This window comes from Lottia gigantea (assembly GCF_000327385.1).
Source record: "Lottia gigantea unplaced genomic scaffold LOTGIsca_67, whole genome shotgun sequence".
NCBI classification, from domain to species: Eukaryota; Metazoa; Mollusca; class Gastropoda; family Lottiidae; genus Lottia; species Lottia gigantea.
Window position 1 is genome coordinate 76523 of NW_008710284.1, and position 26375 is coordinate 102897.

General features: G+C 32.2%; 5 protein-coding genes across 5 annotated transcripts; 3 read left to right on the forward strand and 2 right to left on the reverse strand.

Annotated features, from left to right (window-relative positions):
* Positions 1–3890: 3890 nt before the first annotated feature.
* LOTGIDRAFT_129894 (hypothetical protein) lies at positions 3891–7040 on the forward strand (the record flags this gene model as incomplete). The annotated part of the gene is made up of 9 exons (XM_009064980.1): positions 3891–4057; positions 4289–4403; positions 4698–4774; positions 5012–5114; positions 5336–5463; positions 5697–5788; positions 6000–6085; positions 6403–6583; positions 6832–7040. Coding segments are annotated over 9 exons (1158 nt in total), but the record flags the coding sequence as incomplete, so codon positions are not given.
* A 2100-nt stretch (positions 7041–9140) lies between these two features.
* LOTGIDRAFT_207121 (hypothetical protein) lies at positions 9141–11154 on the reverse strand (the record flags this gene model as incomplete). The annotated part of the gene is made up of 5 exons (XM_009064981.1): positions 10971–11154; positions 10540–10585; positions 10162–10352; positions 9608–9775; positions 9141–9362 (listed from the first exon to the last, which is right to left on the reverse strand). Exons 1-5 carry the CDS (start codon positions 11067–11069, stop codon positions 9141–9143), a joined length of 726 nt encoding a protein of 241 aa, XP_009063229.1. The 5' UTR covers positions 11070–11154.
* A 248-nt stretch (positions 11155–11402) lies between these two features.
* LOTGIDRAFT_235573 (hypothetical protein) lies at positions 11403–17609 on the forward strand. Its single transcript, XM_009064982.1, has 13 exons — positions 11403–11551; positions 11956–12030; positions 12275–12392; positions 12643–12818; positions 13059–13149; positions 13312–13402; positions 13700–13769; positions 13955–14047; positions 14216–14353; positions 14505–14567; positions 15097–15213; positions 15467–15544; positions 16789–17609. Exons 1-13 carry the CDS (start codon positions 11492–11494, stop codon positions 16873–16875), a joined length of 1257 nt encoding a protein of 418 aa, XP_009063230.1. The 5' UTR covers positions 11403–11491; the 3' UTR covers positions 16876–17609.
* A 1778-nt stretch (positions 17610–19387) lies between these two features.
* On the reverse strand, positions 19388–19978 carry LOTGIDRAFT_167470 (hypothetical protein; the record flags this gene model as incomplete). Its single annotated transcript, XM_009064983.1, has 1 exon — positions 19388–19978. One exon carries the CDS (start codon positions 19976–19978, stop codon positions 19388–19390), a length of 591 nt encoding a protein of 196 aa, XP_009063231.1.
* Positions 19979–21682: 1704 nt separating this feature from the next.
* On the forward strand, positions 21683–25948 carry LOTGIDRAFT_167471 (hypothetical protein; the record flags this gene model as incomplete). Its single annotated transcript, XM_009064984.1, has 8 exons — positions 21683–21829; positions 22029–22097; positions 23348–23534; positions 23840–23964; positions 24256–24413; positions 24527–24764; positions 24939–25014; positions 25863–25948. 8 exons carry the CDS (start codon positions 21683–21685, stop codon positions 25946–25948), a joined length of 1086 nt encoding a protein of 361 aa, XP_009063232.1.
* Between the last annotated feature and the right edge of the window lie 427 nt (positions 25949–26375).

The following is a 26375-nucleotide window of genomic DNA, read 5'->3' on the forward strand; positions in this document are numbered from 1 at the left end:
ATTAATATTAGATTGAGTCACTGTTTATGGAAAACACCAGTTAGTGTAAGTGATTTATAGAAGAGATTGATAGTAGAAATATAAATATTACAGTACACAATACCTTGACTAATTGACTATCTGTACCATTAATAAACTGTAAACAAACTTGTTTTAATAACCTACACTGATAAATCTCAGATATTTCTAACAGTTGATCTTTATTAACCTGAGTAGTTAATTTAACAAGTTCTTTTTCACATCTACAATTTACAAATATAAATAATAAATATTCTTAGAAATAACAGTTTTATTAATATAATAATATAATATATTTACAGTTTTATTACACATACAGGTAACCTTCTCAAGTATTAATAGATGTTCTGTTCTCAGTAAAAATCTGTCCACTGTTTATAGAATTAATAAAGCAAGTGGTTTTAAACTTATTTTAACTTTACCTTAATTTCAGGATTTCAATATCAAACTGTTTCGCCATTTTTATTAACTCAATCATTAATTCTACATTAATATCTTCAAATTCATCTGTATACACCCATTTTATCATGGCTATAGCTACACTACATCTTCTATCTGTAACAATATTATATAGATCAATATATCATGCCTTTCCTTGGGGAAAGTTTCAGAGCACAACTTAGCGTAATCATATGAAGCAACCTCTCCACTTGTCATAAGTATATGATATCTTAATTGATACAGAATTTGATCTGATATATTTAAAAACAACCCTGGACCAACCTGTAAAATCTAACTCTGTAGAAAGATGGAAATTATCAACACCCCACTTCTCACTTCTAGCTGTTAAAATTATCTTGTGTCCAAATATCTCCTGATTATCTTCTAACTTTATCTTGATATCACTGAAATATATTATCAGAAATCAAGGGCATTAACTCTTTATAAATACATCTTATTACCTTCTGTCTTCGCACATTCGTTGATAGAATGAATTTTACCTATTATTAAAAATATCTTTATATCTTGTATTAATTCAGAGATGTAGTCCAAACTCAATCTTTCTTTAGTTCAAAGTTCACCTAACTCTACTCCCCATACCCCCATGTCATTGATAAAAACAATAATTCATTATTAAAATGGTCGTCACCATTGAAAGTTCATGTACAAGCAGTGTTGTAGATGTATGGAAAATTGAGAAGTTATTTGTGGTCTTTAATTGAAAGGTAGCTAAAATCGAGTTACTTCCCTTCAATCAGTATTATGACTGTATAGAAAGTATGAATTTAATGTCTGTATTAGAGAAGAGAGAATAGATATCATCAGTACTGTAGCCTGCTGTAGGAAGAGTTGGAATCTTCTAAAGGTAATTTATTAATGAGTTTTCTTGTCGTTAACTTGTTGTTTCACTGGTAAATAGAATTTTACTAGATTCTGATAGTTACTGTTAGTCTTAATATGGTTTTACTTTGACAAAAATACAAACATAAGAACACACAAGGAACTCAGTTCAGAATTCACAGCAGCTTTTTGTTTATTATAGCTCAGGACAAGTGGGTACCACCTGAATATTTATAAAACTAACTTTACCAAGCTAACCAGCACTTGTAAATAAATAGTCCTTGCTTCAGACCTAGGCCCATGCTTTCTATGAGTTATATTCTCATTTCATCTTAACACCAATCGAATGTCATCATAAAATATAAGAAGACAAGTGGTGAAACTGTTTCATTACCTATATAAAGGTTGATTATAAAGACCACATATCCTATGTTGTAATTTTAATAAAGATGGACTCTCCCCACTAGAGATAATCTGTGAAATCTCAGACTGGTATTTTAACTCTATTTCTATTAAATGCTTCTCTAACTTCTCATAATCATGTTTTAAATCTCTCAATTCCTTCTCTAACTCTAATACTTCTCTTGGCTTCATTTCTAGAATAAAACAATTATTACCTTATTATTACAAAACAGAGACAATTAAAGAATCACTCACAAGGGTCGTTTCCATTGAAGAACCTGCTTCAGATAATACTAACTGTGCTGATAAAGTGTCAAGCTAATCGTTTGACAATTCTGACGTGTGAACTGTTGTCTGATTGGACGTTAATCAAGTAATTAAATGATCTAATTAAATATAAACAATTTACCTGCATTTTCAGTCGCCATTTTAATTATTTGGTATCACGTGATAGACAAATACGTAACCAAATGAACATCAAGGTTTTACAGTTTCGTACCTACTACGAATAATTATTTTTTTAATGGTCGAAGAATTTCGAAAATAGTATCACAATCTATATAGTAAACAAATTTGGGATGAAAATATATTTTAAGATCATAAAATATGTAAAAAAGAAAATGGTTACGAAACTGTAGGCCTTGATAACCTGTGCTATTTTTAGCCGGGAATCCCCGGGGAATCCCTTCCCATAATTCAATATTTGTTTCTGATGAAAGATACTAGACCATACTTTTATTGTTTTTTGGCAATAAATGACAGCCTGTTGAGAAATAAGCAGATCTATTGCGAGACGAGGTTTCATCAGGTAAATTGGCAATCATTTTTCGACATTTCAAGGCGAGGTTATCCCTATGAGTTTGTTAAAACAGAGTGGAAAGTTGTTGTGGAGAGAGAGAGGGGGGGGGGGGGGGGAGTGAGCATACTCCGTCTCCTAAGGAACACAGCTTGCATCATGTCCAAATTTAAATAGCAGCTAGTTGACTGGCAACAGAAATCCAATCCGTATCATGTATCTAAGTTCTGGTTTCCCCCGTCACTGTGTCAGTGATGGCTGACTGACATGGAAAAGTCATCTGGTTGTTTAGATAAGACAATAAACTGAGGCCCCGTATGCTACAGGCTGTGAACATTAAAGATCCTTCGACAAGGACATAAATCTCCATTCATTTCATTTTATTTTCCTAACATCTGACACAAACTTGAACTTAATTATACTTCCTCTTTATAATTACAGATTGATTCAAGATGGCAGAAGCACAGCCCTCAATGAAAAATCTTGGAGTAGAAGATGGAAAGAAAAAAGGCAAACAGAAAAACAAATCACCCAAACCAAAATCAGCTGGCGCTACGCCTCAACAAACAGATGTAGCAAAAGACAATGCTAAGCAAGGTCAAGGACAACCAAAGGATAAAGGTCAGAAATCTCCGCGGGGTGAAGGCAAGAAATCTCAGAAGGGTCAAGGTGGAGTCAAAGTTGAAGACAAGGGGTCAAAAGTTGAAGATGGTCATCCGTCTGTTCAGAGTTCAAGTCAAACTTCAGTGAAGTCAGATAGCCCAAAGGTCAAGGGAGGAACATCGAAGCCAGCTAAGCCTGAAGGTCAAAGTCCTGGAGGTCCTGGTGCTCCTGAAGGTGAAGGTCAACAGAAGTCTAAGGCCCAGTTAAAAGCTGAGAGAAGAGCGTTACAGGTATGTTTTGATTAATCTCATTGGCATTGAGTGGTCTAAAGCTGAGAGCACACGAGTACACAAGGGGTTGGTTGGATATTTTTGTTGCGGACTAGAGTCTTGTCAGGAGTTTAACCAGACGGAGGAGGAGACAGAAATCACGTGCAATTAAAAGGAAAAAGAATCTGATTGGATACTGACTGTTTCATTAATTACCCTATAATACTAGTTTCTCTAATTTTAATTTAACATTTTCTTTCAGGAAGCACAGAGAGCAGCAAAAGAAAAACAGAAAACAGGACCCCCTGCAGGTCAGTATAAACATGATTGACTTCTACTATTTTCTACTATATCTATAATACCTCACTGTACACCAGACCTCATCTATTTAACAACTTCAGTCTGTATTGTCAGATTGTATATTCCCTATCCTCAGTTTCTATTTAACAATAGGTCATCAATTTGAGTGTTAAACTGTGTATATTTCAGCTAAGAAAGAAAAATTAGCTGATCCCAGATCGAGAGTGTCTGATAATGTGAAAGCTGATTTACCAGATACTCAGAAACGAGTGGCTAAAAAACTTGAGAAACAGCAGGTACCCCAGAGAACTTCAGTTCAACGTAGAATAAAACTGTTTAATCATCTACAACAATATCAACGAGAGATCACCTTCACACAACTTAACAGGTATTTAGTACAGGAGTGTCCTCCGTGAAGTTTTTAACTTATTATCATGTAAAAGTTAATACAAGCAAGACAATTCCGTTAATCAAAATTTTATCCAAAGCATTTTTCTCTCACATTATACAAAATATTTAAAAATAGCAGCTGAATGAGCTCAATCTCAGCCATCTGTATCACTATTCAGATTGAAATTCTAACACTCAGTACTTTTACAATTAAATTATGTGTTTGTAGGTTTACTAGTTGTGGAATCCATCCAGCAATAATCAAGCTAGGTTTACAATATGCTGAAGGTTTAATTGTTGGTTCTAATGCTCGGTGTGTAGCTTTACTTGCTGCTTTTAAAAAGGTAATTTTCTCATCTTATTTGATATTAAATGTTAACTGTTTAACTCTCTATATTCAATAATCAAAATAATTTCTATTTATTGTTGTTCTACTGAATAAATAGTGAAATATTTATAGGCAATAGAAAACAAATAATAATACACGACAAAACGATTGCTTTTTTATACGCAGGGCTGAGTACAAGCTGGGTGTTTTATGTGATTCAGGCTAGTTTGATAATTTCATAACTTAATAATTAAGACCAGTCCCCAGTAGATCTGACATGTTTATTATTGACTGATGTTCATATTTTCAGGTGATATCAGACTATTCTACACCACCACAGAAAGAACTAGGCCGAGATTTAGACAGTAAGATTAAACCTTATATCAGGTAAGTTGGCGCTTGTAGGTTTGAATCTTCTTAATAGTTATTGTAATAAACAATTTAGTACAAAGCTTGATAATCTATTTCTGTGACAATAAGATATGTTGGCGCTTGTAGGTTTGAATCTTCATTATACTTGTACAGCATGGCAGGATGAATTAAGATTCTTCTTTTAGTTTTTGACTCTTTCTTCCCAAAGAGTCATCAATAATTTCAATCTTATCTGTACGTTATTTTTTCTAGTTTTTTGACACAATGTCGTCCTCTATCAGTCAGTATGGGAAATGCTATCAAATATTTGAAATGGAATATAACTCATACACCAAGAGATATGTCTGATACAAAGGTACGTAACTCTACACAATAATTTATTTACGCTTAGTGAAGACTGGCAGCACGGCTCATATTACTTGCCCCTCTAGATATATTACTTGCCCCTCTGAACAATCAAGTCTGGCTACAGGTCTGTTGGCAGTTTGCCTGTATAAGATTATCTTAATACAAATAACTATATAAATATCCATTGTCTAGCTTACTGATAGTATTTTATATTAATTTATTTAACAGGCTAAACAGATGTTAAACGAGTGTATTGATACGTTTATTCATGAAAGAATTACTGTACCAGCTAGTGCTATTTCTGGTTACGCTTGTAAAAAAATAGCTGATGGTGATGTTATTATGGTTTACGCTTGGTGAGTTTATACTGAGTTAGATAGAATTATAACCATATTTTATACGATCTGATAGATTTCTTATACCCTATGATTAATAGTAAAATATCAACCAATCAAATGCCACAGTGAACACAAGTTAATTAATATTTACATCAGATTGTTGATGGCCAGTGTAAAAATAAAACAAACAGATAGGCTGGTTATTTTATTTTGTTGATATGTTTTGAATATTAATGTTGATATTTTTTCAGTTCCTCTTTAATCCGTCATGTTTTAAAAGATGCGTATATACAAGGAAAGAAATTTAGGGTGATAGTTGTTGATGGTCGACCTAAATTAGAAGGTAAAAATGATTGTTTTAGACCCTTTCACCAAATCTTGTGTAATAGTGAAGTAGAATTGGTTTTATCATAGATAACTGTGTTTATTATCATAGATAACTCTGTTTACTATCATAGATAACTGTGTTTACTATCAATGGAGAGAACTATTTAAACTGTATTTATGATCTAGATTTGTTGTTATCTAACTGTGTTTATTATCTATTATTATAGGGAAAGAAATGTTACGAAGGTTGATAAAGATAGGAATAAAATGTACCTATGTTTTAATCAACGCAGCTTCCTACGTCATGCAAGAGGTATGTCATTATTATTATTATTATTATTACTGCTGTCTGTATTATCAATTGTTATGTACAGGAGGAGAAAAGATTGCTGCCTCAATCTACAATTGATATTGATTCACTAGATCAATGCTTACTAATATCAATGTCAACTTGACAAAATCTAGATTTTATCTTAGTTAAGTTTCCGAGAATACCATTTATATACTATACTTCTAACTTAAACTAACCTGGCCTGTACTCAATCTATTTTCAGGCTACCAAAGTATTTTTAGGCTCCCACGCCCTACTAGCTAATGGATGTGTTATGCCTGTATTTAATCTATTTTCAGGCTACCAAGGTATTTTTAGGCTCCCATGCCCTGCTAGCTAATGGATGTGTTATGTCTAGAGTTGGTAGCTCTATGATAGCTCTAATAGCCAAGGCCTATAATGTACCTACATTAGTTTGTTGTGAAACTTATAAATTCTGTGAAAGAGTACAAACTGATTCCTTTGTTTTCAATGAACTGGGTGAGTAATTTTTAAGGTTATTTGCTCCAAATTTGAGTGATTTCTGTTGTTTACTTTGTCAACTTTTACCTGTCATAATGTTTGGTTTGAATATTTAGAGGCCAGTTTTCTATAACTTGACTTATTTAAATATGAATACAGTAATCTGATTGGTTAATAAAACTACAGTTATTAATGATATAAGTGATTGTGACAAGAACAATGTGTTAAGATGTTAAGTTTATAAAATGTTTTATTGTATATTCCAGGAGATCCTAATGACCTAGTTAAAATTGGTAATAAACCACCGTGTTTAACAGACTGGAAGGAATATAACTCTCTCACTCTGTTAAATCTAGTTTATGATGTTACTCCCCCTGAATTAATCACAGCTGTTATTACAGAGTTTGATATTATACCTAGTACGTCTGTACCTGTAGTACTTCGTGTCAAACATGCTGAAACTAGTGAGTCATAGTGACTGTATCATAGTGACTCTATCAGAGTGAATCAATAAGCTAGAACTGAGTCACTGTAAGGTATGCTATCACTGGTAAATTTTCTTAAAGGAGAATTACAGTGTATTTGTGTGAAAAAAAAACAAACATCATTTGAAATTAAAATGAAATCTGATTGGTTTTTCCCCCGTCATTATAATACTAAGATGTCGTAAGCTGTTGATTTGTGGAGTCAGTTCGTGAAAATTGACTGCAATTCCTGACAAACTGGCCATGTTCTGTTAATAACAAATCAATTAATATTTCATGGGGTAAGTAGTGAATAAGGACATATTAAAAGTGATAATAAATTGATATATATAAAGAGAATATATTAGAGGTGCTATGTATGAAATAGTTTCACAATTTGAGCATGGTAAACTAGTGAACATGTCTATCTTTGTTAAAATGAGAAAGTTTTGCATCAAGTTTAATGTGTGTATATTTCACATCTTAGATTATATTTGGTGTGAATTTTTATCATTGTGCCTATCATGTTGATGTATTTTGAACAGGTAAAATAGTCAGTAACTATGATATCTGAAGATAAAAACAAGGTATAAAATTTCTAGTTTTATTACAATCAAATATAATTACAGATGAATTAAAATCAAGATATTTGATAACACTCCTATTATAGATGATATTATTCTGGTACATTCACTGTTATTAATCTTTTATCTCAATATACTTTTACTTTCACTCACTCTTTATTTATCAGGTTGTATTTATATCAATTCTTATACATTGTATATTCAACCAGTAGTCAACATAGCTGATGTAAAGATATTCTCACATCATAGCGATCACAACTTGCTATGGTGTGAGAGGAAACTTTATTGAGAATATAAATAATTTCAACCTGATATCACCATCAATAACAGTATAATAAAGTAATTAAAAACAAGATATTTTATACTAGGCTACCATCAGCAGGTATAATTATTCTACAGGGAAAATTTAACAACCGAGGTTTAATATTATAGGAATGAATAAAACAACTCTACCTGTATTCTTTCCTGTCTTCTCTCTTGTCTGGTTTACGTTAGGAAATGACATACAGTTTATTTGAAAGGTTTTTGTAATAGAAGTCAAAACTATACTAATTTATCAAGGGTTTGGTAACTTTCTCTGTCTTGTTTGAGTTAAGAAAATTGTATATTTTGAGAGGTTTTTATTACAGATGGGTTAAGAAATTGGCAAGGTTTTGACTAAGATTATTTTAAGAATGGAAATATAATACTATAAGGTTACCATTTATTCAAAACATCACACTCTATAGATTAATTACATTAACACAAATATAATTAGTGTCCACAACCTTGAGTTAGACATCTAGATTTTTAAATTTTTAAGAATAAGACCTCTGTTCTAATCACTTGTTTAATATACCACTGTCACTTTCCATAACAATCATACTATCTCTGATATTATAATTCTAAACTTGCGTAGTCAATAAAATAATTTACATACAACTTGATAAAGATATTATACACTTCTCAGACACTATTATTATTATCATCACACCTTCCCATCATATAATCTTAACATTAAAAATATTACTATACCATCATAGTTTCAATTACTATTCTATCTCTTATATATCAAATACTACTCTTTTATTAGGTTCAATACTTCACCAGAATGTCTATCAAATCTTTTAAACTGTAGAGAACATGTAAATATTTAACATTTGTAAATCAAAAAGAATACATTAGTAAGACACATCATCTCATCTCATCTTATTATTAATATTAGAAAAATAACCCTATTTCTCCTGTCTTAGATAAATATACTACAGTTTCTGATGGTAATTTTAACTTGTTGACTCTATAACTATAGAATCTTCCTCAAGGTAAGAAAAATACTGTTGCCTGTGCCAGTGCTACTGTCGATTAATCATTTTGTTTTCTCTTCTATTATCTATAGATATGACACAGGGCTTGGAAATGTTTTAAATATTGAACGTAGGGTAGATGTATAGACAGTAGACTGCCTTACTACGTCTTGTTGTTTACAAGTTAAAAATACCATCAAAAACTAGAGATATAAATCTGAGATAATTTCTAAAAACCTAACAATTATTTAGATGCTGCTATTCTTCCAGTGCCTGAGGCTGAAAAGGCAGCACAAATAGCAGCGAAAACTATTTTAGGAGGCTGTGAGGCATCCACGGCTACATGAAGACCTTTTTTACTGTAATAATCTACTAGAGGTTTAGTTTGTCTATGGTAGGATTCTAATCTTTTCTTTAAGGCCTCTTCATTATCATCTGATCTTTTAATTAATGATTCACCAGTTACCTGTAATTACACAGTCAAATATTAATTAATAATAATATAACACAGCCTAGAGATATATTTAAATATTGAAACACATTAACTCTGTATTTCCTGACAATTCTCTTTACCTATACAAGGTATGTAGGATATTTAACATACACAAGTCTATAGCACCACATCTCTCAATATCAGCTAATTGTACTTATTCCTTGTATCATGTTCGTTATTTAGCGTCTACATTGACGATCGGGTAAAAATCTACTTACATCATCTTTCATGGGGGCTTTAGGAGGATTAAATTCTGTGTGGTAACTTCGTCCACTGCCTGGATGTACTAGTCTACCAGTTATACGACGAACTAATAACCCATCATCTATAGCAAACTCTATCACTCCATCTAACGATGTTCTTCTTCTCTCTAGTAATCTATCTAACTATAATTAATAACAAATAAACACTTTAAACACCCTCTAAACATATACTGAATAATACAAATTTTCATCATTTAATTGTGGCCTGATTCTTCCTAAATCGAGTTACGTCCCTTCAAATATCCTAATTTAACTGTGGTCGTAGTCTCAATAAGCCAGCATCGATTATCTCCCATGTAAAATGAAATCCTACAAGTGTGTTAAAATTGACACCCTTTATCTAATTTATTGTAATCCAAGACGACTAATATTAATGGCCCCATGCTACAGAAGATGTTCATCATTTTAACCTCTTCTTTCAGATGGTATTATACAGAAGATGAGCTCAAGTCAAGATGTCCTGAAAGTTAAACTAATTATTTAGAAGATATTGAATCATGTAAACTTACAGCTTCAGCCTGAGCTACAGTTCTAGGGAAACCATCCAATAGAAAACCATTTCTACAAGTTGGTTTATTTAAATTAAGATCTATCATTTCTACAACCAGATCATCTGAGACTAACTGACCAGCGTCCATTACTTTCTTTACTCGTTTACCGAGAGCATTACCTGATGCTACTACAGCTCTTAACATATCACCTATAATACAAAATAACATGAGTTTTACACCCTATTATAGTTACTTCATTGATTATTAATTCTGTTACATCCTGACTTGTGGACATTTCAGTTTTCTATGTTGCCAGTTTATGGATTTTGACTTTTGTCTATAGATAGTGATAGGAACATGTTGTTTTTCTTGTGATTATAGATTCTATTTGATTACCTGTTGATAAGTGACAAACACAGAATTTCTCTGCCATCATTGGTGCCTGGAAAGATTAAAACAAACAATGTAAAACAGATTTACATAGTATTTAATAGCTGCAGTGAATTGTACTGGAATTCTCAAGTCGTTAGATTAGGGTGACCTTTCTCTGAAATTTAGGTAGGGGCCAGGAAACAAAAGAAAGCTTGTACAGTTCTTAGAGTGTCTAGTTTAAAATAATGCCAGAATGACCTTAATCTGGGATTAGGATAAAAGAGTAAAGAGATAGCCATTGGACTAGACATCAAATCAATAATTATCCATTATAATAAGTCTATTAATTATATATTTGACCATTCAACCTTTCTCGTCATGATTTTACTGAATGGGACAGAGAACAATAGATGAACTTTGATTGAAATAGGTGCCCTTGGAAATAACTTGCTTACCTGGGTACCTTTACCTGAGCCGGGTGGCCCCAAGAGGATAGCATGAACGCCATTACTCTCTTCCTCCTTTGCTATTGCGGGTGCTGTTGCAGGCGGCATGGTTCCAACAAGTTTTATTTGAGCAAATGTGTGAGAAAAAGAGAAAAAGAAGCCGAAAAAATACAGCCACAACTTGTTATCAGAGGTGACGTGACGTTAAAAAGTCTGTATCCGATCAACGTCAAAATTTTACGACATCGATTTACGACATTAGTTTTTTTCAAATTTTAACTAAAATATTGAAAATTAAAATTTTACAAAGAAAGACTTGTATTCTAATTAGTCTGTTTTATGATTTTATCACAACGTTTCGATAAAATTCCAACATTCCAGATTTAAAGTTTTATTGACATTTAAGAGGTCACGTGACAAAATAAAAAAGAAATGGCTGAAGGGGAGTGTGCGATTTAATTCTTTACGACGAAATTCCGAAGATTTTCCTGCCTCAGCGTTACTAGAAATCACAGATCGAATGCGCAGTCATGCATTTTTCCATCCCCGATACAGAGGAATGTAAAGACGAGGGCGGTACGGCCTTCACGGTGAGTTTTTAACAGTAAAATCTGGGAAAACAGACGATTTTTTAAGGTTTGGTTTAAAGTACAGCAGGATGTTTTATGGTGTTGTGATGATCTGCTATTAATATCCTGTCTGTTGTTGTACTTTTAATATATTTTTACACTTTCCATGGCTTTATAATATATACAAATACCAGCAACGTTTACTAAATACAACTCTGTTGATACGCCTAACCATAGCAATAACCTGACACGAGAAACATTAACAGAATCCCCCAGACCTGACTGATAATACCTTATAACATATTTAGTTGTTTATATTGTTTGAAAACTGTCCTGTTATTGAGACTATGGTAAGATTGGACATATGGATGGTGAACCTGTCCCTATAAAAGCCAATGACTAATTTAGTTGTTTATATATTTCAGTCATACAATCTATACATCAATGGAGTTTATCATTGTCAACTTAGATACAGACAGCTTCATCAATTTCATGAACAGGTAAAACAGAGCAAGATTATATTATAATTTATCTGTCATAGCATCAATCTTATCTGATTCAATATTATAACAAGTTCCTGCTACAGTACTACAGTACTACACTGTGTTTATTTACAATCAGATTTAATATATACAGTCATACAGGTAGTTGTAATAGAGCTCTATCAGCTGGTAAACAGTTTATTTAGTATGACTCCTGCTATATTAGTAGCTTATACATCATCAAGAGTATTATATAATTTAGATGAAGAAAGAGTTTGGTGTTCAGAATCTGCCCCAGTTCCCTCCTAAAAAACTTCTGTCTCTGTCTCCATTACAAATAGAGGAGAGAAGAAGCATGCTGGAACGTTATGTACAATTACGTAAGTTAATACACCTATTATTATATTATTATCTAGAATATATTTCACCATCATTGATACAGATATTTCAATCTTACCCACTTTCATCTGTCTGTTTATAGATTGTCTCAAATCAAACAGCAAAAACTTCCATATTATACTAAAATAATACTGGTGTTGAGATGAAACCTGTCAGTTTGATTCTATCTGAAGATGATAGTTAAAACATATAGATATTAGATATTAACTAATGATATATTTATTATTACAGTAAGTCAAGATGTCAAGATTTGTAACAGTGATATTTTTAATGGATTTTTACTGAACGCACAACAGGAGACTCAGAAAGAGGCTCCGGAGAAAGTTACGCTAAATGTATTTTTAATGAATGGTCATAAAATTACAGTGAATATCAACTCGACGGATCAAACAGATGATGTTTTAGAGGTAACTTGAATATTAAGAGAAAATATAATGTTGTAATCTGAAAAGCTAGAGAAATGATTAACTTGTGAAAATTCTGGTATTAGAGTATATTGGTCTAGTTTACAGACCTGGTATAAGGTTTTATAAGAGAACTGGTCTAGGTTACAAGTAGAGACTGTGGATTTCAGCATTGTGTTATATTATTCTGTTGTACCTGGTGTAATTAATGTAATTATTCAATTATTTTATGATATTTTTCAGTGTGTAGCAGGTGAAATTCACATCCCTGATGATTTTGTTTATTATTTTGGTTTATATTTAGTGAAGAAAGAACATGGTGGAGAAAATTCTAGTAAGTTATAGTCATATGATTTGTTTTTTATATCCAACTAATGATATCTAGATTTCAATACTCTAACTGAATAATCTATAGCCTCTTTCATTAATCTACAGTCTGTATCATTAATCTCCAATCTTTTCTTTGATACAATGTTTATATACTATATTATTTTAGTTGTTAGAAAGTTACAAGAATTTGAATCACCGTTTATTTCATTACGTTCAGCTAATAAAGACTGCGTTCATAGAATAGTTTTACGTAAAAGGTAAATATACTCTTATGTTATCTGTAGTAAACAATCTGGTCATGTATTCTATGATCTTAGTGCTAGGTACAGTGTTACAGTGTTAGAAGTTAAGACCCTAGGACACACAGTTTAGAGACTACACCAATATTTTAGTTTTTAGCTTTCCAAATTTATTACATTTATTATTACATTTATTATTACATTTATTATTACATTTATTATTACATTTATTATTACATTTATTATTACATTTATTATTACATTTATGACAGAGTGAATATAATTGTTTATAGAATCACGGTTTTGCCATTTCAGTTATTGGGATTCAAGTTTTGATGATGAGTTGTTAGATAACAAAATTACCATGAACTTACTCTATGTACAGGTCAGTTGATATTGCATATTTTCCCTCATTGCACACAGCATGGAAGGAAGGAAGGAATTTATCCACACTATTTAGTGACATTATTAATAGAGTAAAGTTCTGTAGGATATTAAACTTCAATCTATTTCACTCTATAAGATACTGATTTCTAACCTGAAAAATAATAAATTGTTATTCTGTTATAGACGTTAAATGATATAGAAAGACAGTGGATTTTAGCATCAAAAGATCAAGTGAAACATCTTGCTTCTTTACAGGAACGTGGATCAAAAAAAGAGGTAATCTATTTTGTCTGTCTTTGGACGTTATATTATCATAGATTTCATCAATTCTACACTGTTTCTAGAGAAAGCTGTGAAATAAATACATTGGATTATTTTAGAATAAAACTTTCTTCAGCTTGTTTTTTTTGATTATATATATATATATTATTTGTATATTTACAGTATGTAAGATTTGCTAGAACATTACGATATTACGGCTATCTACAGTTTTTACCGTGTTTCACTGATTACCCCAAACCAAACTGTCGTGTTTTGATAGCAGCTGGAAATAAAGAATTAAATTTTAGAATTCAAGTTGATGTAAGTAATATTGCGTTGTCAAGAATTGGTGATGGCTAATCAGTCATTGAACACAGCATTTGATTGGTTAAAAAGGATGAACACATCTTTCTTATAAATGTTGTTAGATTTCCACACAGATGATTTATTCTGATAACTATTTATATTATAGGATGAGATAAAAGAGGGTAGTTTTAGTATAACTAGAATGAGGTGTTGGAGAATTACTACTACTGTAAGTATTATTCAATATGATCCTATCTTAATATATTATATTCTAATTGTCTAGGGTGGTTGTATAGATATGTTCCTCCACTGTTAACTAGGATCAGTCCATATTAAACTTCTCCTGGCGTAGATTGTAGAGGCTAACAGCCAGTAGCTATCTGTTATATTTCCCAGTCGTGGCACATTCCTTCTATAGAAGATGGATGCATGGAGGCTGGGGGTTAATGGTTCTGGTTGTTGAGTTGTAGATCCGAGTTGTCCTGTTTAAATCAGATAGTTGTTGACACTGGTACAAAGTTAGATTATAATATAACTAGAAAATATTCCTATCATTTCCATTAATTATCAATCAGTTTTTATTGTTAATTAATTAACTTTCAATATTTCAGGTTATTTTTTATATCAAGATATTTTAACGTAAATTTAACGTTTTAATAAAATTTCTTGATAAAAAAGATTTGATTGTTTTCAATGGTTGAAGAGTTGCCTCCCTTCAATATTACTCAACATAATGAAAGGTTTACTATCTGTTTCAGTTGTCAGATGATGAGAATGGTAGTACAGGAAGTTCACGGAAACAGAAATTAGAATTATCCTTTGAATATTTAATGTCTAGAGAAACGTTAAAATGGGTGACGATTACCAGTGATCAGGTATAGACGTTTTTGAAATTCAGATTACAGTGCATGCGTGCAACATACTTTTATAAGCCAACGCGACATTACTAACAATAACTCCTGAAGCTGAAGTTCTAGTCTGGGTAACCAAGCTAGCTAGGCTTACAAGGTCGGCCTGTTACATAGAGATAATGAATTTCACCTGATGATAAAGACAATGTAAATTGTAGAAACATTGTGTAAAATTAAACTCAGTAATTATATTAGACAGTTTAAATATTTTCACCAGGCAATGTTGTTAAGTATGAGTCTACAGAATATGGTGGATGAATTACTGATGAAGAAACAGGCTAGAAAATTGAAACGAGTAAGTCTAGGTTTTACTGATCGTTGTGCTGAAATGAAATGAATGGTGTTTTACTTTTCTGCATCTAATAGCCTAATGAAGACGGGCAATGCCATGCAGTGTTCATTGAGATAAATTTTGTCCATTTAGATTTCCAACTATTAAGGGATCTGATAGTGAAATAAGAGTTTGGTTGTGATAATTATGATTAATGTTTAAAATGACAATAACTTGGTCAATATTTTAGCCTCAAGATAGAAGTAAGAAAACGGTCAGTGGTTTACCATTCAAGGGCAATAACTCTACATTCTCACCTTCACTAGGCTCTAACGGTGATGTAAGTGTTGTTGTTTTATATATAAGTCTGTGCTTGTATCAGATAAATCAGATGTCATCAAACACTTAGTTTTATTGGAATAGTGCTTGCATCTGATTGAAAATTGAAATGGTGCAACTTACTACTATCAGTGTCCCTGATATACATGAAACCTCTTTACAATCTCTTTAATAACTATATATATTACCTATATATAAAATAAACAGGTCATATTGTAAGAGGTATATGTCAGTAATAATAAAATTATATAAACTTTCTTCAGCTTGTCAGATCACCATCTAATGAAGGACCAAGTTTAACGGTATATTTATATTTTGGTTCCTGTTTTTGTAGATTAATTTTTACTTACACACTGATTCTGTTTCATATTTTAATTTTATTTTTCAGTAGATTTATTTTATTATTTCATAGTTTTTATCTTGTTGTATGTTGATTCTTCATTTTTTATTATTTAATAGTTTTCTGTCTGATAATGTTACTAATTTCTAATTAATATTTTGTAATAGAAACATTTTAATTCCACTCTTGAATCAAATTAGTAGACTTCTAATACAAAACTTTAACAATTAACAGATTATAGTTCCACAAATTATCAGAAAGAAACTCTATCTGAGACTATGAATTATAAAATGATTTGAAAGTAAATAAATAAAGTAATAATAGAACACTGTAATTATTGATAGTTTCAACTTATAAATAATGATTATTATATATTTTCTCTACAGTCTGAAGATCACGGTGCTATCAACAAGGCGTTTGGATCAGTCAAGAAAATTTCTGTGAGTTTTTATTATTTATTTTCTGAGTTTATGTTTGTGTTATCAGTAAGAAATTAGAAGTCAGTGAACAGGAGTGAAGAGACAGCAGTAGAATATTTATTATCTAAATATCATCATTTGTTTTTATATTGTTTTTGTTATATTTGTAGGATAAATTAACGAAAGGTGGAAAATCTGCTGAAAATGGTGTCACAGAAAATAGTGTGTTTGGTGGAATCGGTGATGATGATTTGTGATTGGTTGATTTGTATTGATGATGCAATTTGATTGGATGATTGTTCTGATTTGAACCAATCAGTACTTGCCAATGAGTTTCTAAAACATTGCCTCAATTACATTCTATATTTGAATCAATTTGATTGGATGATTTCATTGAATGTTGACCAATAGTAATGATTTGTTGAAATTTGAATGGTGAGACGATGAAAGGAGAGTTATTACAAGGGGTATCACAATCGAAGTATTCTAGATTTTTAAAACTTACTTGCCATAGAATAATGACAGTAATTATGACAACTGTTAGATGTCCTGACTCTTGTGTATAGTTGTCAATAATGGAAGTGGTCATGACTTCCCGAACACAATTTATATCTTAGTTACATGAGAGTTGCGTTCGTAACTTATAACCACTATTCTTATATACAACTATACACAACTAGTGATCGCTATAGTCTGAAGACTGAATCTGTATTGTAGCAACACTAAATATTATACTTTATCACAATGGCTATTTATACTGTCATGATGAGTGTTCTCTATGTCTGCTAACAATGATACGGTACATTGGGCAAGCTAGTTTTCGTGGAGTTTTTTAAGCATGAAGTCATTTTGATTGTCAAGAATGATATTAAGTAACTTTGCTAGAGTTAGGTAGGGATGGCTAAATGTTTTTTAATGCCCATTTCTGTACCATCACAGTGCCAATAGGCACAGCCTTTCTTTTTATTGATCAAAAATATTATTTTAGTATATGTTTGTCACAATGAAGGGTGTATATAGAATTAATGTATTGATGTCACAATGAAGGGTGTATATAGATATATAGATATATAGTATATTTATCATGTTATTTACGGTATGGGAACAATATAAACATGAACAATTTTATTCTATTTTCAACTCAGACATTTTCTTATAAAACTTCACTCTAAATGAGATGGAATTTTTGTAATAGTCTTAAAATATCACTGTTTAAAATAATTTTACAGAAAAAATTGTGTCCTATAAATATCTTTGAAAACTAGTGTTACAGTGAAATGAGAATTTAACTCATAGAAAGCACGGGCCTAGGTCTGAAGCAGGTGCTGATGAAATTTGTTGGGTTATTCTGACTCGAACTTATAGAACTGTTAATTTTTAACAATATAAAGACATTGGCAGCAGATCATGAATTTTTACACTCACTTTATGATTTTTACAATATTTCTTGTCACAATTTATTTATAGATTAACAACGACCAAATTAACCAAAATCAACCTAGAAATAACATATTATATATCAGGTCATATTCCAGCATATTTTCATTCTTTTCTATTATTTTTAAACATTTTTAAATTGAGTTTTGTTATAATTTGATAGATTAAGTTATAATTTGATAGATGAAGTTATAATTTGATAGATGAAGTTATAATTTGATAGATGAAGTTATAATTTGATAGATGAAGTTATAATTTGATAGATTAAGTTATAATTTGATAGATGAAGTTATAATTTGATAGATGAAGTTATAATTTGATAGATTAAGTTATAATTTGATAGATGAAGTTATAATTTGATAGATGAAGTTATAATTTGATAGATGAAGTTATAATTTGATAGATGAAGTTATAATTTGATAGATGAAGTTATAATTTGATAGATTAAGCTATAATTTGATAGATTAAGTTATAATTTGATAGATTAAGTTATAATTTGATAGATTAAGTTATAATTTGATAGATTAAGTTATAATTTGATAGATTAAGTTATAATTTGATAGATTAAGCTATAATTTGATAGATTAAGTTATAATGTGATAGATTTTGTTATAATTTGATAGATTAAGTTATAATTTGATAGATTAAGTTATAATTTGATAGATTAAGTTATAATTTGATAGATTTTGTTATATTATTAAGTCACAATCTTATATTATATAAGTTAAATGGCAATATTTCAATATGTTTGTTTGTTTACATGTTGATAGTAATATCAGGGGATGTGTTTTAAATTGTTGATAATCTCCCAGGTCTCTCAGTCTGTTTTATTTAATTAGTCAATTCCTGGGCTACAAACTGCCTCAATATTTTATTGTTTACCAGACCTACACATGATGTCTAAATGGAAACAAATTTCAAAAAAATTGTTTTAGAGACAGGTCATTTGAATAAATATTAAGCTTCTTCATATACCTTGACAGAAATAGTCACCTTTCTTGTATCACAATTAGATTAAATGATTCCTTTTTTTATGTGGATAGCTTCATAGCTCTGTTCTAGTCATAAAGTGAGAAAGTTGTAGATTGCTGATACTACTAGACTACTAGAAGACTATTTCACTAGACCCCAGGGGATTCAAACCCACGGTACCAATTTCTTATTTATATAAACTGTACATATATATTATAAGATTTAATATTCTCTATGATATAATATTATAAATTCTATAGAAATATTAATTAGTCTATCTCCATATTTACACCAATCACCAATCACTAATCACTAATCACTAATCACTATCACTAATCACTAATCACTAATCACTAATCACTAATCACTATCACTATCCTCATAAATGTCTGATCCCTGGTTATCAGGATAATGATCTCCAAACTTATCCAATTCAGAATTCGGTTTACTCTGAAAAATTGTCAAATCATCCTCATTTGTGATAGGGTACATCCCATTTCTAGGGAAACGACCTTTAGGATAAATATGTCTACCAGGGAAATCTGAATATGGGTAATTTCCACTTGAAGGGTACCCACACGCTGGGTAGTGATCAGATGGGTATCCGTAGGATAGTTGCTGCTTTTTGATTGGTTGTTGAAGGGTTGGGTAGTAAGGATTTCTGGAACTGACTCCTCTTTCAGGCTGGATGCTGACTTCTGAGAAAGAACTGGCATCAGATATCCTGGAAATAGTTCCTAATGAATTTGTTGGATATTCTGATAACGTCGTTGGCTTCACGTCTCTGAATACATCCACATCTCCGACTACGTCCACATCTCTAACTACATCCACGTCTCTAACTACATCCACGTCTCTGACTACGACTCCGCTATAAGAATCGGATCTTGAGAGAACTACTGGTGAGAAAGAAACGGCGGCGACTGATTTATCCTTGAATTCCTTCTCCATCTTTCTGTTAGTTCTGATGATGTCTTCAGGTTTTATATTCACATTGCTAGAAACTAGAAACTAGATAGGTGAGATTGATATAATCACTGTTAGTTATTAGTAATAGTTATATTCGATATCAGTTATTATTGTAACATATAAAATACATTGTTAAATATCTAGGCTAGTCTGTAATAATAGACAACTTAATATCATTGTATTTATACAAATAGATCTTGATATTTTACCTTAAAGAGACGGTGTAAGGACTAGCTAGTAACATACTATTCTCTAGGTATCTAATAATCAATAGAAATAATCGATTAACCTAATAATGATTGATATTGATCATGTTTTAATCGGATTTTCTACTTGTTTATCATTCTCTACAACTTTAAGTCAATCTCGTTTTTATTTGTTTCCCCAATTCGAAATCTACACGAAATCTCAATCACATGATACAACATCGTCGTATCTTACAAGCTAGCAGCAATATCTGTGATCAGAATACAGTTAAATACATCATAGAGAATATTATAGGTCCAGTTCATCCCACAGGAAAGGGGCTAGTTTTAGTCAAATTGCAATACAGAAATAACCTCGACGTTCTCCTTAAACACTGGGTCATTTTAACCCCTCTATCAATTGACAGTGAATTTTTAAAGAGATTTATTAATTAGTCTATCTACAGGAGATTTAGAAATCGATGCTAATAAGGCGGAGTCTGTATATATTGAGTGATTTATAGTCTTTAGACATACAATATTTTATTATTCTCGCTCCTGTTCGGTGATTTCTGCGATTCTCTCTATCACTAATTTGTGAATTGATCTATTTCTTCACCAAAATAACAATCAAAACAGTTTGTCTATGGCTCGACATCTAGTTTAAACATTAGAGTTTAATCCTATACCTGAATAAACTGTCTCGGTGATAGATTTTATAAACGAAACCCAGGTATAGATACTATAGTAATTAATCAGGCTACAGACAATAATTAAATATTGAGCTAGTAAACTGGAGTTCTCTCCCATTAGTCATTGACAAGAATCGCATACTGTCCCAAGGCTGATGTTGAGTTTTTCATCTCTAATTTTTTCATGTTGAATGGATTCAAAAAGGTCCTATGACCCGATTGGGGGTGTGGTAGAATTTTATTTGACCTAGTAAAATGATTGGAGAGGTCCCTATTTTATACGGTCAGGTGTAAATTGAGACTGCATAGCCCCGGTTCAATCCCCCTTGAAGTAAAAAAAAACGGGAAACCGTCACTCAAACACTCCCGCGATATGACGTCATCCTGTCTGGGACAATTTACCCACAATCCTTTTCGCTGTAAATTTCTGATCGCCATGTTGTGAGACATTCCGCTTTAGTCAACCTAAATCCAATGCAATCGGGGTAAGGAAACATTGATCACTCTTTTAATTGCATCCTCATTAAAATTTGATTATCATTTCTTTTGACTAATTTTTGATTGGAAGTGCAAATTTGCAGATTATGTTGGAAACGAGCTACGGATTTCCCCTTCCTGCTCGTCTCCCGCCATGTTTTGTTTTGTTGTTGTGATGTTCAGCTGATCCGATGCTTTAATTTCAATATTCTGAAGATGTCAACTTTGTGTTACAGGTTGACGGGAACTAGAATGAATGATAAATGCCTGTGCCAAGCATGAACCAAGTTGCTTGGGACGATAATTCGAGAGTGACACAAAATTCACGCGACATGGCTGGAGTTCGACAAAACACGACGGCTGTCCGTTCACAAGATGATCAAATGGTGGGCTATTTTTTTCAAAGGACTCAAACAGACGAATTAAGTGGATATACGAATAAAAGATGGGCTGTAGGAGATGACAGTGTTATTGAACAGGTAAAATTTTGATGTAGTTTCGTTCAATTCGCAATGAAAACAACGTTTCTAGTCGATTTTGGGGCTTGTTGACATTGCAAACATAGAGGTTGTACGCCATTGCGGAAATGAATTTCTACTCGTATTCACTTTATGTCGGCGTGACATTCGAATATTTTGATCTTTTAAAGAATATATTTGGATGATTTGATGTTTTTAGGCCCCTAGAGGTATGACAGTTCAAGATTTGGAGCGAGATTTCCATGGACTTTCAATGTCCAATCGTGAGGTAAGTGGCAGCCATTTTGTTTTACTAATGTAAACTATCTCGTGCAGGCAAACAAAGGATCTAAAGAATCAACCGAACTTGAAACAAAGAAACTTAATTCCTTCCTCCCTAAAACTTAGTAGATGAATTTTTACAAAAGATTTTGTTGTCTGTAGTCTACTGACTGGGGATTTTGAAGGGCCATTGTCCAAATCTGTAGTGAAAATAGGTTTGTTTACTTTTTCTAGGTCAAATGCTTTGTGAGTAAGGCTGAAGTTCACGACTTTCCTAATCAAACAAGGCAGATAATAGAAAATAAAAAAATAAAGTCAACATCCGTTTTAGATTGTTCAATTTATCTATGTGAAAATTCTTGAAGTGGGGAAATATTTGAGGAAATTCCCCTACTTTTCAATTTAATTTTGAAAAAAAATTAATTTAAAAATAATAAATATTTACTCTAAGAGTTAAGCCATTTTCTCTTGGAGCATAACTAGAATTTATCAAATTTGAAATAATAAACTATGACATAAGAGGGGGTTTCCCCAGAAATTTCGATATTCTATGAGTCATTATTGATAGATTACCATGGAAACGTGAATCATTGATCTATTTTGGGGATATTGTGTCAGCTGCTAGCTGGAAAACTCATCAATGTTATCAATGAGCAATCCACAACTTGGTTTTCAACATGAAGGAAAAATTTCTTTTTGAGACTGAATTTTTGGTGCGTTCTGTTAATGAATATTGCGTAGGATATTTTTTTAAAAATTTGTGGAGAGTGGTATAAGAATTTGGATGGATTAAAGTGTTTGTTTGGTGCATGCCCTAAATTTAAAATCTGTGCACTCTCAGTTATTATATAGTACCTATGTTCTTTCAAATATAAGAAATGCATACAAACATTCAATGCCAACAGCCCTTCCTGGACTGTTTTTATGTGGCAAAAGGAACACGAACATCTTTTAAGAAAGATTTGACTTGTTCCATTCCACAGCATTGTAGATAAACCCAGTCCCCTAATCTTGTATTGGGTGTGGACTGGATTCTGTCAAATCCATGTGCTTTCATAGATTACTATGTTAAGATCGAAATGACAGAATACAGATTTTATTTGAAGATAACAGTGAATATATTTGCAAGGAGAGCTTTCATTATTTCATGGACCTAGATCAAAATGTCTCCCAATTTTCAGTCCTCCACCATTTTACTCTAGCTATTAACTTTATATCTTTAACTCATATTAAACTGTTTCAATCTTTCTCTTCTAGGTACCTGTTAATCCTAATAAGAAGATTTGGGATGTCGGGGGTGAAGAAGGCAAGGGAGGGGATGCTAGTAAAGCTGGATTATTTCAGCCCCCACACTGGACAACAAGAGATGATGGGTGGAGCGGTGTTCCCCCACCCCCAGGAAAATTACCCCCTCCCCACATGATGCCACCTATGAAATATCCTGGTAAGAAATTTATTATTTTATGTTCCTAAAAATTGCATCAGAATTGTTTTGAGTTTTCTAATGTTATTTAGTCATTTAATTATTTAGATGTAGGGAATTTAACACTTTGACAACCCCAGACCAGTTTTAAACTCTCAGAGATCTAATACACTGAGCCCTAACTCTGAGCCCAACCCAGCCCTAATTGTGAGCCCAACCCAGCCCTAATTGTGAGCCCTAACCCAGCTCTAATTCACTGAGCCTTAACTGTGAGCCCCAACTCTGAGTGATAGTTTAAATGTCCTGATTCTGTTTGATATCTGTAGGTGGACCAATGGCTGATGGACCAGTTGGTATAGATATGGTAGAATATGTTTTAGGACGTTCACCTAATACAAGTAAAGATATGGTAGATAATCGTCTCACTAGAATCAAACCAGGATCTTATAATGTAAGTTAATACTAGAAACTATATCCTGTATCTTAAACTGTCCAGACATTTCTAACTTTTTAACAGTTTGATTGAAATGAGGTCTTAGTACTACTGATCCAAAACACAATACCAAACCCTAAATTTACAAAACAGCTTGACAATACATTGGTAGCAAGTTATCAAGTTTTCACTGACTGAAATGAGGAAGTATATCACTTATAAATGAGGAAATATTTCATGTTAAAACTAAATAATTGTTAGGAAATAGTTGTTGACTGTATTGTATTACTATTTAATTATGTATTATAGGTACAGGCAGTAGAGGGAGGGGATGCCTCAGCCCCAGGGGGAGAGAAGAAGAGTCAGACCTCGTCCCCGTTTGATGGTGAAGGAGATAGAGGAGAGGAGAATAAAGTAGAACAGAATGGTATATTACAGAATGGACTAGAAGAGAATACAGGATTTAGGTTGGAATTTATTAGTAATAAGTTGACAGATTAAGATTGTTTCTATTACTAGTGAAACTTGACTTTATGGTCACCCTGTATGATGTTAAAGTCTATATCTTGTTATTTTATAGAGGGAGTCGTCAGAATTCACCAACAGGAGAAGATGTTAAATATCAAGAAATGAAGATGAAACAAGAAGGAGATTTTTTCGAGAACCAGGCCTTTCACCCTCAACAAGGGGGAGGTAACTTTCAGTTTGATTCTCAACAGTTTGAACCAATGGGAATTGATCCTGTACAGTTTGATTATGGTAATCAGATGATCCCCTCAATGGATAGTCCCAACTTTAATAATATGGACTATAATCAGGTTGGTATGATATATTTCTCTATTTTATTTATTGACTCCCTTAGAGCCCTAGAGTTAGATACCCTTGCGTTATAAGATTATTTTCAGTGCAGACAAAGCTTGAGATGTTGTCATGTTTCCCCTTGTCAATCATGTGGATTAATGATTAGTTTAAATTCCCTATTTCTCTTACAGCAATTACAAAGACAACAGCAACCAATAGCAGTTTTAACACAACAGCAATATGCTCTGGCTACACAACAACAACTGGGTACGTCTACTTTCACTTTCTGTTCTATTTATAGCATGTCCTGTTGTCAACTTTACTACGTCAAGTTTTATTTCAGTTCCAACATTTTTCTTTTTCATGTTTCAAATCATTGTCATAACAACCAGTTATTTTCTTACTCTTAAAAATACAGTTTAAATTAGACTTTTGTCAGTTGTCTGAAGATCACATAGTTTGAAACTCTCTATAACAACATGATTCAACTTCTATGAATTTTTTGATGTAAATCTTACAATTTTACTAAAACATATCAAGATGGCTGGTTGTTCAAATTGTTGTGAAATTTCATTCTTGTCTTTCTGCCCAAATTCATATTGTACCCTGATATTCTTGACTACAGTTGTTCATTATATAAACTGGTTGGTTATCATCAGTCTCAACTCAGTGAAGGCTGACTGAGATGACAGTATGAGGTGATAAAAGCACTGGTCAAGCAGAGTTAGGATTATTTATGGAAGATATATTGTTTATCAGTGGGTCTGTCCTCTTATCAGGGATAATTCATTATTAACATCATTGTGTGTAACTGTTATAATATATGATAATATTGGTATAGGCAAGCACACAGAGCTGGTACCAATAGATTGGGGAGTGGGGTCACAGTGTTTAGATTTATACATAGCAAAAATACCACAGTGTATATCTGTTTGATTATTATCAGCAAATAGATTGAGTTAAATACTAACAAATAGACTGTCATTTAAAGCCAAGAACAACTGCTAAATCTTCAATGAAGTCCAGCATGATGCCATCTTCTCAAACTATTGTTTATTTATATTTTGTTTTATAATTTGCATGGCTTTAATATATTGTGTGCTTGCCTTCTATAGGATTAAATCCTTCCAGTTCTACCAATACTCAGTATCTCATTGGTGCCCAAGACCCATACACTGTTGGTATTCCTTTATCAGGTTAGACTGTACATATATATTCTCTGTGGGGGGTATATACAGTGAAACCTCTTTAATCAGGACGCTTTGAAATTGCTTTAATCTTCTTTCTATGAATGTGTTTTGAATTTTGTCCAAAGAAGCAGTTTCACTGTTTTTGTGTGGCTTATATGCTTATGTAGATAGCTGATTGTGGTAGAAAATGCCCTAAATACTGCAATGACAACCAGACATTTAGGAGCTACAACCATACGTGTCTGGTCATGCAAGAGCTTTCCCTCGATTATTATGATTTAGAGAAGATTCCCCAGGAAAAACACTAAAAGTGCAGTATTTGAGTAGTTGAGACGGAATGTCTAGTAAAAATTAGAGATTGATCATAGCTCTGCTGTAGGTAAATAATAGAGCAGCCATGTTGTTGTGTCACAGTGCTGTGTTCTGTAGATAACCTAT